The following is a 14,590-nucleotide window of genomic DNA, read 5'->3' as shown; positions in this document are numbered from 1 at the left end:
AAGCAAGTCGGCGGGGGTTTGAATCGCTCCCGCGCAAGCGGCGGTTGGTGACGAGCATTGGTGGCGGGGGACGAGCGTTTGTGTAGTGACTACTCCATCCCAAACCACACCATCCCATCCCAAACCACACCATCCCAAACCACACCATCCCAAACCACACCATCCCAAACCATTCCATCCCAAACTACACCATCCCAAACCACACCATCCCATCCCAAACCACACCATCCCAAACCACACCATCCCAAACCATTCCATCCCAAACTACACCATCCCAAACCACACCATCCCATCCCAAACCACACCATCCCAAACCACACCATCCCAAACTACACCATCCCAAACTACACCATCCCAAACCATTCCATCCCAAACCACACCATCCCAAACCACACCATTCCATCCCAAACCATACCATCCCAAACCACACCATCCCAAACCATTCCATCCCAAACCACACCATTCCATCCCAAACCACACCATCCCAAACCACACCATCCCAAACCATTCCATCCCAAACCACACCATCCCAAACTACACCATCCCAAACCATTCCATCCCAAACCACACCATCCCAAACCACACCATCCCATCCCAAACCATTCCATCCCAAACTACACCATCCCAAACCACTCCATCCCAAACTACACCATCCCAAACCATTCCATCCCAAACTACACCATCCCAAACCATTCCATCCCAAACTACACCATCCCATCCCAAACCATTCCATCCCAAACTACACCATCCCATCCCAAACTACACCATCCCAAACCACACCATCCCGGCCCATTCCATCCCAAACCACACCATCCCAATCCCGGCCCATCCTATCCCTCCCATCGCAGGGCTCTGCATAGGCAACGGATAACCTTTCTGGAGGAGGGAAAACAAAACTAATTTCGAAGTGTGGTTAAAGAAAGGTCATTGATTGTGAAAACTGCTGCCAGTATTTGCACCGCGAAATCACACACACACTGTATCGCCATGGTGGGCACCCCCACACTTGGAGATTCACAAAAGGCCAGAGAGAATCAGGTGGAAAGAGAAGGAGTACGTGCTAGAAAGTTTCAGCAGGGCAGTCAGCATCAGTGGAAGTTCAAGCTGGAAATGTTCAGCAGGGCAGTCGGCACATGCGGAAAGAGAAATAGAAGATGCTAGAAAGTTTCAGCAGGTCAGACAGCATCTGCGGAAAGAAGCATGGTGTGCTGGAATATTTTTGCATATCAGTCAGCATCTGTGAAAAGTGAAGGTGGAAAGTTTCAGCAGGGCAGTCAGCATCTGTGGATGTTGAAGCTGAAAATATAGTCAGCAGGCCAGTCGACATCGGCGGAAAGAGTTTATCTTCCATCTGCCTCTATCTCCCATCTTCACTCCCTCCCCTACACCCCCCTCTCCGACCTGGCATCATTTAAGATCGTGGAGGATCGTGATAATCTTGGAGGATCATAAATAGCCTGGTGGATCACTAAGCTGTTATTGGATCACTAATATCCTGGAGGATCACGGAGATCCTGTGGGATTACTAAATTCCTATTGAATGACAGATCATATTGGGTCACGGATTAACCCGGAGATCGCTCACATCCTAGAGGACCATCAAGACCTCGAAGGATCACTCTTTAGAGGTTCACAAAGATCATGGAGGTCTTGGAGGATGGTGAAAGGCCTGGAGGATCACTAAGGTCCTATTGGATCACTAAGACTTTGCGGGATCCAGCGAAATCGCACATCCTGGAGGATTATGAAGATTTTGGAGGGTCACTAATATCCCGAGGGAACACACGATCCTGGAGGATCAGTAAGATCCCATTGGATCCCCCAGATCCAAGAGTATCACTCAGATCCCGGGGGATCCTTCAGAATCGCCCTGACCTTGAGGACCACCAAGAGAGAGGTGACTGTGTGGAAGCAGAGTCTGCTCCTTTGATCTGCTCTGATCAGACCAGGAGCGCTGTGAGCGGGTTAGGCTGCCAGCCGAGGCGCATTCGGTGTGGCACCAGAGGCAAGCTTGCTGTGCTAGAGTAGGATTCGGCATGTCGGGGATGTCTGGGGATACATGGCAGCCGTCCAACCTCACACTGGAAACCACGTAGGTACGGGGACGTCGTGGGGTGCACCAGACCGGGAACCTGCAGCCGGAGCGACCGTCCTGGGTTATAACCGGTTGAAGCAGCGGTGTGCATTGGACTTACCCTTCCCCCGGCTCCCCCAGTGCCGCACATGACATTGTAAAAGTAATGGTGCACGGTTTCAGAGAACCCAACAATCGCTTTTCAACTTCTATGTTGGCGCTGAGCAACCCTTTCGTTTGCCAGATTATTATTTTTTGGCTAGAAACTTAGCAGTGATGATGATAACTGCTTTTCACATTTCCACCCCCCTTCACACCGACCACTTTGTTTCTTTGGAGACACAAGGAATTGAATTGAATTCCCTTTATTGTCATTCAGACCTTTCAGTCTGAACGAAATTGCGTGCCTGCAGATGCTGGAAATTTGAGCAAAACGCAAAGTGCTCAAGGGATTCTGTAGGTCTGGCAGCATCTATGGGGGGACTCGCGAAATGCTGCAGAAACTCAGTGGGTCAGGCAGCCGCAGTGGAGGAAAACTGACGAATCTGAAGAAGAGTCTCGACCCGAAACGTCACCCATTCCTTCTCCAGAGATCCTGCCTGTCCCGCTGAGTTACTCCAGCGTTTTGTGTCTATCTTCGATTTAAACCAGCATCTGCAGTTCCTTCTTACTCAAAAGGCCTGAGAGCTTTTTATGCACCTCTTTTCACCTATTATCTATAAATGTTAGCGGTATAGATTTTCTCAAGGCAGAGACCAGACAGGAAGCTTTCCGTGATGTCAATTTACAGATATGACTCTGCATGACCACTTTGTGATAAAGAGACGGTCAACATCATACATGTAACAGACCTTGCCACAAATATTCAGCTCCCCTTTGCCCTGTCCGTTTTGACTTTGAGTTACTTGGTTTGGTGCTTCAAAGGAACATTTTTAAACATAGTTTTTTTTAAATCCCAACATTGTGCATTTCTTATTACATGGGAAATGCACTGATTTTACAGAATTACTTTTTTTGGGTGTTCATGTTGAACAAAAGTTTCTGCTTAATTTTTAACTTATTTTTAACTAATTCTGCTCAACTTATGACAAATAAAATCCTCAGCTGTTGAAAATCTGAAATAAAAAACAAAGTGTTGGAAACACTCAGCAAGTCTGTCAGCATTCTGTGGAGAGAGAATCTGAGTTAACATTTAAGGCTGACCTGATACATTAACTCAATTATCTCTCCACGGAATGTTGTCTAACCAGTTAAGTACTTCCACCTTTTCTGTTATTTTATCTTAATAAGCTGTTAATTAATTTTGTTATAATTTTCAATTTTGGAACAGTATGGGGAACATAATGCTGGAGCTGTACTGGAAGCATGCACCAAAAACCTGCAGAAACTTTGCTGAGCTGGCTCGAAGGGGTTATTTCAATGACACAAAGTTCCACCGAGTGATCACTGGTTTTGTGATTCAAGGAGGAGACCCAACAGGAACAGGTGAGAAAGTGCTGGAATCTCCTCGGCAGCAAACCAAGAGGCATTTGTGTTAGAACATAGAACAGAACAGCACAAGAACAGGCCCTATGGCCCACAATATCTGAAGGAATAATGAGGTAGAATGCTCATTTCCAGTACTGGTATCAGCCTCTGAACATAATTCAGAACTTGATGCTTTCATTTTCATACTAGCAATCCTTGTGGTCTAACTGATTGTATCACCCAACATTACCAGAGTAAAACTGTATTGTGCTGTGCATTTTGCCTATGAGGAGTTTGGTGGAACTTGCTGTTTTGTATATCTTTTGTTAAATTGCAATAATTTAGTCAGAGTTGTACAACACATAAAAGTTTTTTTTGGCAAACCATTTTCATATCAACCTTTTCGTCGAACTACATTAACTCCATTTATCCACGTTAGGTCCGTATCTATGCCATATCTATTTAAGTATTTGTCCAAAGGTCTCTTAAATGTATTGATTGTATCTGACTGAACATTCTCCTCTGGCATGATGCTACACGCATCAGCCACTTTCTGTGTAAAAAAAAATCTCCTCAAAACCACTTTAAAACCCCTTCCACTCACCTTAAACCTTTTCTCCCTTGTTTTTTTTGACAACCCTACCATGGGGAAATAAACTCTAGATTGCCTACCACATCTATGCTTCCTCTAATTTTATAAATGTAAAAATGTTATTTGTTTAATTATTGTGAGATAATGATTTTATATGTGGCAAAGTTTTAAGAAACTGAAATGCATTTATCATTACTTTCAATCAGGACAAACTCTTATTGCTTGCACACACAGGTAGAGGAGGGTCATCTATATATGGAAAACATTTTGAGGATGAAATACATAAGGATTTAAAATTCACAGGTAAACTAACTCTTTGGTTTGAGATTTCAATGATTTTGCTTTTGTTGAACGAATCTTGAAGGATAAGAGAAAAAAAATAACATGTTTTTGACTAGATATTGTGCTAATACAAAACGGTTAATTTTGATAGTTTAGCATTATCTGAGTATCGTGTTGTTATTTGCGTTACAATGTTAACGTCCTGTTCAGATATTATTATAAAACTAAGTAATGTAATAATTATATAATTGTTCAATGATAGTTCACCTATAGGCAGCATCTCTGGAGAGAAGGAATGAGTGACGTTTCGGGTCTGAAGAAGGGTCTCGACCCGAAACGTCACCCATTCCTTCTCTCCATAGATGCTGCCTGTCCCGCTGAGTTACTCCAGTATTTTGTGTCTACCTTGGTTTAAGACGTCTTTGGATGCATTATTTTAGCTTGTTTAAAGCTTAGATTTGCAGCATGGAAATGGTGGTCCACGCTGACCATCGATCACCTGTACACTAGTTCTATGTTATCCTGCTTTCGCATCCTACACATTAGGGGCAATTTACAGAAGCTCATTAATCTACAACTTAGATACACAGACAATAGGTGCAGGAGTAATCCATTTGTCCCTTCGGGCCATAACGGCCATTCAATGTGATCATGGCTGATCATCCACAATTAGCATCCTGTTCCTGCCTTCTCCCAATATCCCTTGATTCTGCTAGCCCTAAGAGCTCTATCTAACTCTCTTTTGAATGCATCCAGTGAATCGGCCTCCACTGCCTTCTGAGGCAGAGAATTTCACAAATTCACAACTCTCAGTGTGAAAAAGTTTTTCCTCATCTCAGTTCTAAATGGCCTATCCCTTATTCTTAAACTGTGGCCACTGGTTCTGGACTCTCCTAACATCAGGAATATGTTTCCTGCATCTAGTGTGTCCAATCCCTTAATAATTTTATATGTTTCTATAAGATAGCCTCTCATCCTTCTAAATTCCAGTGAATACAAGCCCAGTCGCTCCATTCTTTCATCATATGACAGTCCCGCAATCCCAGGAACTAAGCTCGTGAACCTACACTGCACTCCCTCAATAGCAAGAATGTCCTTCCTCAAACTTGCAAGTCTTTGGGATGTGGGATAAAACCAGAGGACATGGAGGAAACCCACACGGTCACACGGAAAACCTGCAAAATTTGCACAGACAGCACCCATGTTCAGAATCGATCCTGGAACTCTGCTGTGAGGCAACAGCTGTGCCACTGTGCCACCCTGTTGTGAGAAGGAAGACAAAAATTATCATTTGAAATGCAAAACAGAGCAAGGTTTGGTATATTTGACAGCAAATATGCTGAGTTTGCCTATAATTAATCTCAGGGACAAAACACCTACCGTAGGCCACAAATAACTGATATTTTAAAAAATAATGTAAAAGTCTGCAGTCCCCTAATGCTGAGCTCTTTTATTTGTATATTTTAAAAATGCTAATTATTATCATGGCTAATAATTATGTGACTTGGTGTGGCTGTAATTTCTACACTGTGTTAATAATATTATTTAGTATGCCAGTTTCCTACTTATAGTCAACTTTTAGTGGGCATTGATTGGACTTTGTCTCATTTCACTGTTGACTGTACCACACAAAAGTATTTTTTTTTCTTTCAAATGCAATAACTTATTTGTCAAGGATAAAAATGAACAAGTAATGAAAGTGTAGGAAGGAACTGCAGATGTTGGTTAACACCGACGATAAACACAAAATCCTGGAGTAACCCAGCGGGTCAAGCAGCATCCCTGGAGAAAAGGAATAGGTGACATTTTGGGTCGTGACCCTTCGCCAGACTTCTTTTTCAGTCACCGATTGGTTTCTCCAGAGATGCTGCCTGTCCCACTGAGTTACGCAAGTAATGAAAGTAAAATATTTTCATTTAGTAGATTTAATCTTGCATCGATTCATTCTCAACCGTCTGTATTCTAACTTCAATCACAGCTAACCGTACCATGTCTCCCCTTCTCATAGGCGCAGGGATCCTTGCCATGGCGAATGCAGGCCCAGGTACAAATGGCAGCCAGTTTTTTATAACTCTGGGACCTACACCACTGCTGGACGGCAAACACACAATCTTTGGGCGTGTCTGCCATGGATTGTCAGTCACGAAACGTATCGAACTTGTTGAGACCAACCGTGAAGACCGACCTGTGGATGATGTAATAATTGTAAAAGCTGATATAAGCGAATTAAGTTAAGGCTATAACCCAGAAATGTTTTTTCATGTAATTACAGTATTTGAAGTTTCTAGGCAGTGGCATATGTTTTTAATCACCTTCCTGTACAAACATTTGGTGCATTTTTTATTTTGATATCATTCATAAAGCAGTGCAATGGCATACAGATTCACCATGATGTTTAAATTAATTTCTTTGCCATTGATATAATTTCAAATTTATTTTTCATTGATTTGAGTTGCATGTGTACCTACAGCTCATATGAATAAAATAGTCAAAATTAACAGGTTTAATTGTGTGATTTGCATATGTTAGAAAAAGTACTGATTGTGCGAGCATCTTGGCTATGTCCATTTTTCTCCACAGATGCTGTCTGACCCACTGAGTTCTTCCAGCTAGTTTATTTTTTTGGCTCCACTGGAACATGGAACTGTACAGCACAAGACCAGGCCCTTCGGCCCAAAATATCTGCCAAACATGATGCCCCAACCATTTTCTATTTTACCTGCTCTTAATCCATATCCCTCCATTTCCTGCATATCCAGATGCCTACCCAAAAGCCTCTTAAATGCCACAATCGTATCTGTTTCAACCACCACCCAGACATTCACAACTCTTTGTGTAAAAATAGAGTTGCCCTGCACATCTCCTTTAAACTTTGCTGCACTCACCTTAACTCTAGTGTTTGATTTTTCCATCCTGGGAAAAAAAGGTTCTGACCGTCCACCCTATTTTCGCCTCTAATAATTTTATATACTTCTATCAAGTCTCCCACAACCTCTGGCATTCCAGAAAAAACAATTCAAGTCTGTCCGATTTCTTCCTGCACTTTATACCCCCTAATCCAGGCACCATCTGGTAAACCTCCTTTGCACCCTTTCCAAAACCTCCACATGCTTCCTGCAATGGGGCGACCAGAACTATCATTAAGCTGCAAAAAATATTGATAGGGAAATAAAAGATGTTGTGTAATGGAAACCTACTGTGACACCCTTGGTCGTGTTCTGGATGTAGCTGCACAATGTCTGGACTACAACCAGTTGCTTTCTGTTGCCTCAAAGCCTCTTGGTGCCGAGATGGTTGAGTTCCAAGCTGTTGGAGATAAATTCCCTTTGCAGTGTTTTTTGTGGCTTCTCTACAACAATTAACGGCACATCAAACACCGTGAGGAATATCAAAACTCTTGTTGCTGAGAATGGCATGACCATCTGCTACTCCACAGGCGTAATGTTCATGCTGTCACTGATGCTCTATGTTCCAACTGTGAATCTGGCTTCTGTGCTATTTTATCTACTTTCTTCAGGGGTCACTTTACCCTCTAAATGCTATGCTGTCTTTTTGCTGTCAAACACTGTGACCAGGCACCCCTTACTCAATAACAGGGTAATGTCCAATGCTGCTCTATTTAATGTGCACTTCCATTTCTCCTCCAGGGTCTAAATAACCAAGCTGAGAATTGTACTCATTTTCTTTAAGTATGAATACTAATGTCACAATTGCATTTCATTTAATCCTTTCTTATCATCCAGGTAAATGTCAAACACTGATAAAATGACTAGGCACAAAATGTTCGAGTAACAGGCGCGGAACAGGCCGTTCGGCCTACCAAGTCCGTGACGACCAGCGATCACCCCATACACCAGCACTATCCTATGCACTAGAGACAATTTACAATTCTTACCAAAGCTATCAAAGCTAGCTTACCAATCATTCAACCTGCTTGTTTTTGGATTGTGGGAGGAAATGAAGCACGCGGAGAAAGCCCATGTGGTCACAGGGAGAACGTGCATACTCCATACAGCGCTGTAAGGTAGCAACTTAACCGTTGCATCATTATGCTTATTTTGTGTTTATCTTTGGTATAAACCAGCATCTGAAGTTCATTTTTTTACTAATAAAATGGAGTTTATTGTAATTTTTTAGCCATGTGACATTATGATAAAATAATTTTTGATGTACTGTGGAGGGGCTGCTTCATTTGCAGCAAAGGGCTTACTTCACCATTAATCACTTTCCCTCTGAGGCAGCTTTTCTTTAGCAGGAGTGTAATGATGCACTCAAGATGGAAAAATCAGTTTGAGTTCCTGCCTCCAATTGCTCCCCAACAACTGCCTGTACGTTATTTTCTGGAATTTGGGCAAGGATAGAATTGAGTGTATTTGCAATTCTTGACATGCAGAATAGATGCCACTATTAAAAATGAAAAACACAAAATGCTGGAGTAACTCAGCGGGTCAGGCAACATCTCTGGAGAGAAAGGATGGGTGATGTTTTGGGTCAGGACGCTTCTTCAGATCAGTTATCAATTATCAATTAATAATGAAAGTATTTCACTTGAAAAATCCTTAATATTTGGGTTCAGAATCCCATTGTAACTGCATTTGTGGCTATTACTCGAGGATTGCAACACACAGATACTGCAAATGTCTAAAAAGAAAGAAAGAAGTGCTTAATATGATTAGCAGGTCACATGCTGCATGTAGGAAGAGAAACAAAGAATAACGTGTAGGAAGGAACTGCAGATGCTGGTTTAAACCGAAGATAAACACAACGCTGAAGTAACTCAGAGGGACAGGCAGCATCTCTGGATAGAAGGAATGGGTGATGTTTCAGGTCGAGTCTGAAGAAGGGTCTCGACACGAAACGTCACCCATTCCTTCTCTCCAGAGTTGCTGCCTGTCTCCCTGAGTTACTCCAGCTTTTTATGTCTATCTAAAGTTAATAACATATCAGGCTAATGACTTGGGATCCTCCCAAACCCTTGCCACAGTCCTCAGCGATAGAGTTGCTGCCTTACAGCGCCAGAGACCCGGGTTCGATCCTGATTATGGGTGCTGTCTGTACGGAGTTTGTAAATTCTCCCCCGTGACCGGCGTTGCTTTTCTCCGGGATCTCTTCAGTTTCCTCCCACACTCCAAAAGACGTACAGGTTTATAGGCTAAGTGGCTTGGTATAATTGTAAATTGTTCCTAGTGTGTGTAAGATAGTGTAAGCGTGCAGGGACGCTGGTCGGCACCCTCCGTGGCTGCATAACTAAACTAAACGAAACAAACCTTTTGGGATCTGTATGGTATTCCTTGAATAGCAGGTGCCCCTGGTCAATGAAATGTCTACCGTTACCCCAGTGAGAGCACTTGGAGGGAGATAACCTGCAATGGCCCGGGAGTGTATTGGTCTTCCCCAGGAAAGAGGTAGCTAGCCCCATGATCTCCTGGTAGAGAAACAAAAAAAAGATTAAATTGGTATGTATAGACTTCCTCGCTCAGATTGAATCCTGAACATCAATGGGCCCCGTTTCTAACCATATTTAGGAGGCATATTATCTAAATTGAGGTGCATCTTCATTGCTGATATCTACATCCTATTAAAAGCCAAGAGAAGTCAAATATGTTTCCACCATTAGCCTCACCCATTACACAAATAATTGATGCATAGAATTATTCTGATAAACTGTAGAAAAAGAATAAGCAATCATCACAAGATTTTTCAGGAAATTAACAGGGTTTCTCATCAAATTTTTTCAAGGTTTATGAAGGGTCGCTAATTTGGGGAAAAGAGAATGGTGTAGAATGGAGAATAATATCTTGGATCAGAAGTCAAGAGTGTTTAGTTATCTTTAGGCTTTGTATACACAGCGGCCTACCGAATCTGCGCTGATCATCGATCACCCCGTACGCCAGCACTATCCTATACACCAGGGACAATTTACAAGGCTCGTGTACCTTCTTCCCGATAGTAGCAGCGAGATTGAGCATGCCCTGCGTGGTGTGAGTTTGTGATGATATTGACTGCCTTTTTGAAGCAGCACCTCCTCTGAGCGTAGTATAAAATATGAATATAAAATAAATTTATCATTAAAATAATACTAACACGTGAGGCAAAAAGGCCAAAAGGGACTTCTGCTCCAAGCTGGAGGATGAGACAGATGTTCGGCAGCTGTGGAAGGGCCTGAATGCAATCACCTCCTACAAGACGAAATCAGGAGGTAGCTCGAATGTCGGCAAAACATCACTCCCTGACGAGCTCAATGCGTTTTACGCACGCTTTGATAGGGAGAACACTGATGTGCCTTTTCGAGCCCCCATTCGCTGGGATGGCATTTAAGTCTCAGTCACAGAGGCCGAAGTCAGAAAATCCTTCAGAGGGGTGGACCCTCGAAAAGCGCCTGGACCTGATGGTATACCCGGTCGTGTTCTAAAAACCTGTGCGGACCAACTGGCAGGAGTTTTTACGGACATTTTCAACCTCTCACTTCTGAGGTCTGAGGTTCCCACCTGCTTTAAAAGGGCATCAATTATACCGGTGCCCAAGAAGAGCAAGGTGACGTGCCTCAATGACTATCGACCAGTGGCACTAACGTCTGTGGTGATGAAGTGCTTTGAGAGGTTGATTATGGCGCAAATCAACTCATGCCTCAACAAAAACCTGGACCCACTGCAGTTCGCGTACCGCCACAACAGATCAACAGTGGATGCGATCTCGCTGGCTCTCCACTCCGCTCTGGACCACTTGGACAACAAAAACCTATATGTCAGGCTGCTATTCATTGATTACAGCTCGGCATTTAACACAATCATCCCCTCCAAGCTGGTTACCAAGCTCTCAGATCTGGGTCTCTGCGCATCCCTCTGCAATTGGATCCTCGACTTCCTCATTCAGACCACAGGCTGTTCTTATTGGTGGAAATGTGTCAGACTCGATAACAATCAGCACGGGTGTACCTCAATGCTGCATGCTCAGCCCCCTGCTGTACTCACTCTATACTCATGACTGCGTAGCCGGTCATTATGCGAACTCCATCATCAAGTTCGCTGACGACACCACTGTTGTGGGACGTATCGCTGATGGGGACGAGTCAGAGTATAGAAGAGTGATCAACCGACTGACCAAATGGTGCCAGCGCAATAACCTGGCCTTCAACACCAGCAAAACCAAGTAACTGATTGTGGACTTTGGAAGGAGTAGGATGGGGACCCACAGTCCCGTTTATATCAACGGGTCGATGGTGGAGAGGGTCAAGAGCTTCAAATTCTTGGGCGCATATTTCTGAAGATCTCCTGGTCCGAGAACACTGATACAATGATAAAGAAAGCACATCAGCGCCTCTACTTCCTGAGAAGATTACGGAGAGTCGGTGTGTCAAGGAGGACTCTCTCTAACTTCTACAGGTGCACAGTAGAGGCATGCTGACCGGTTGCATCGTGGCTTGGTTCGGCAACTTGAGCATCCAGGAGCGGAAAAGACTACAATAAGTAGTAAACACTGCCCAGTCCATCATCGGCTCTGATCTCCCTACCATCGAGGAGATCTATCGCAGTCGCTGCCTCAAAAAGGCTGGCAGCATCATTAAGGACCCACGCCATCCTGGCCATACACTCATCTCTCCGCTACCTTCAGGTAGAAGGTACAGGAGCCTGAAGACTGCAACAACCAGGTTCAGCAATAGCTACTTCCCCACAGCCATCAGGCTTTTAAACTCAAATGAAACAAAACTCTGAACATTAACAGACCATTATCTGTTTATTTGCACTTTATCTGTTTATTTATTCATGTGTGTGTATATTTATATAATGGTATATGGACACACTGATCTGTTCTATATTCATGCCTACTATATTCTGTTGTGCTGAAGCATAAGTAAGAATTTCATTGTCCTATCTGGGACACATGACAATAAACTCTCTTGACTCTTGACTTGAGATATGGGATATATCTATAAAACAGAACGAAAAAGCACCTGCTCAAGTCAACAACTGCAGTGAACCCTTTGTTCTGTTAGAATGTCTTGCACTTAATGTCTCTCATCACTGGAGGGCAGTATTCATCTGTACAATATGATATAGTCTAGTTGTAGGACCCCAAGAGGTTTGGCCATTACATTTCCCATTATATTTGCTCCTTTGTCCGATGTTATTCTTCTTTTAGAAATGCACCAGATACGTTGCCATGGGGTGGATGATAACTCGTTCGCTCGTGTGTCAGACGACGTATAGCTCGCTGTTGGCTTCTGTCGTTGTCCAACATGTTGACCGAATTGGTCGCCCGATACGTCACAGAGTGCATCGTGTCATTGTTTTCGGGGATCGCCACGAGGAGGCTTCTGTCATGATCCCTGGACTGTAACTGGAGCACCCAGATTGGCATAACACTGCACAGATGATGCTCACCACATTCACATGACACCATGCATCCAGTAAACTCGAAGACTATCACTTTGAGTTCCAAATTCATCACAGCAGGGTCACAGGGAAAGTTCTGAGAAATGGAATTAACTGGGTTGTTTTTTCTCGTTGCAGGTGTTGTTGACTGTTATGGCGGTCTGTACGGAGTTCGTACGTTCTACCTGTGATCGCACAGGTTTGAGTTAGAGTTTAGTTTATTGTCACGTGTACCAAGGTAGAGTGAAAAACTTTGGTTGCCTGCTAACCAGTCAGTGGAAAGACCAGTACATGATTACAGTCAACCATCCACAGTGTACAGATGCATGATAAAGGGACTAACGTGAAAACCGTTTAGTGCAAGATCAAGTCCAGTAATGTCCAATCAAAGATAGTCCGTGGGTCTCCAATGAGGTAGATAGTAGTTCAGGACTGCTCTCTAGTTGTTGGTAGGATGGTTTTCACCAGGTGCTCTGCTTTTCTCCCACACTCTAAAGACATACAGGTTTGTAGGTTAATTTGCTTTGATTAAAATTGTAAATTGTCCCGAGTATGTAGGAAAGTGCTAAAGTACGGGTGATCGTTGGTCGGTGCAGACCTGGTGGGCCGAAGGGCCCATTTCCACGCTGTATCTCTGAAGTCTGAAGTAAATACTGAATGGCGGCAGGATCTGTGCTGCAATGGTTCTATCATGGATGAGAGCATTTATGAGCGAGGTGGGTGGGAAGGGGTGCAATTCAACGACTAATCACACTTTTACTGTATATTTAAAATACATTGTGTCATGAATTTAGCCTGCAAAACATTTTGTATGTTTCCTCTCCCATCAGGCAAGTGGTAGAGAAGTTTGAAAACATGTATCTCCAGATTCAGGGACAGTTTCTTGCCAGCTGTTATCAGGTACCTGAACTGTCCTCTTGCCAGCTAGAGAGCAGTCCTGACCTCCCATCTACCTCATTGGAGACCTTCAAATTATCTTTAATTGGACCTTATTGGACTTTATCTTGCACTAAACATTATACCCTTTATTCTGTAACAACACTGTGGACGGCTTGATTTAGTATTTTCACTGACTGGATAGCAGACAACAAAAAGCTTTACATTGTACATTGATACATGTGACAATAATACACTATATCAAACTAGTATAAGAAATACAGAAGCAGGAAAATAACTCCTTGACCAGAAGAATGCTGCATACTCCGCTACAATACTTGACAATGTTATTTCACCCATCTGCTAATCACCCCCCCCCCCAACCTGTATTGAGCTACCACTTGCAAAGCTTTGCCTTATCCCCATCTCTTTTCCAGTCCCTGTCCAGCCCCCCACCCCACATCCCTTCTTCTCCAGAGGAGGCTGAGGATGACCTGCTGAAAGAAGAGTCAAGAGTTTTTAATCTATGTAGGTTATGACAACAGAACAATGAAATGAATAACCGTAATTTTAGGTAACCATTACAGTGCAAAACCGAAATCTGTAGTCCAACCAAAGACACAGTCCATAGAAGCTCATAGTTGCTGAAGTTCGTGTTGTGAAGTGTACGAGACCGTGATGGTTGCTGGGAAGAAGTTGTACTTGAACCTGGAGATCACAGTTTTCTTGTACCATCCTCCCGACGGTAGCAGCGAGACGTGGCCAGGCTGGTGTGGGTTTTAGGTAATATTGGCTGCCTTTTTGAGGCAGTGCATCCTGAACAACCCTTTGATGGTTGGAAGATCAGTACCAGTGATGGAACCGGCAGTGTCCACCATTCTCAAGGTGTACAAGATTATGAGACCTGCACTGATGGAGTAGATGTTA

The 14,590-nt window shown here is 43.4% G+C and overlaps 1 protein-coding gene across 2 annotated transcripts; it reads left to right on the top strand.

Moving 5' to 3' along the window:
- The first annotated feature begins 1,957 nt into the window (after positions 1 to 1,957).
- ppil1 (peptidylprolyl isomerase like 1) lies at positions 1,958 to 6,913 on the top strand. Of its 2 annotated transcripts, none has more exons than XM_033042553.1 (4): positions 1,958 to 2,092; positions 3,405 to 3,559; positions 4,368 to 4,436; positions 6,424 to 6,913. In XM_033042553.1, the coding sequence occupies exons 1-4, from the start codon at positions 2,037 to 2,039 to the stop codon at positions 6,648 to 6,650; spliced, it is 507 nt and encodes a 168-aa protein (XP_032898444.1). In that variant the 5' UTR covers positions 1,958 to 2,036; the 3' UTR covers positions 6,651 to 6,913. The 2 variants fall into 2 exon arrangements, with proteins under 2 accessions (XP_032898444.1, XP_032898445.1); XM_033042554.1 differs by having other exon boundaries at positions 1,965 to 2,096.
- Positions 6,914 to 14,590: the final 7,677 nt, after the last annotated feature.

This window comes from Amblyraja radiata, chromosome 24 (genome assembly GCF_010909765.2).
Source record: "Amblyraja radiata isolate CabotCenter1 chromosome 24, sAmbRad1.1.pri, whole genome shotgun sequence".
Lineage (NCBI taxonomy): Eukaryota > Metazoa > Chordata > Chondrichthyes > Rajiformes > Rajidae > Amblyraja > Amblyraja radiata.
This window is presented reverse-complemented; position numbering and strand designations above follow the sequence as displayed.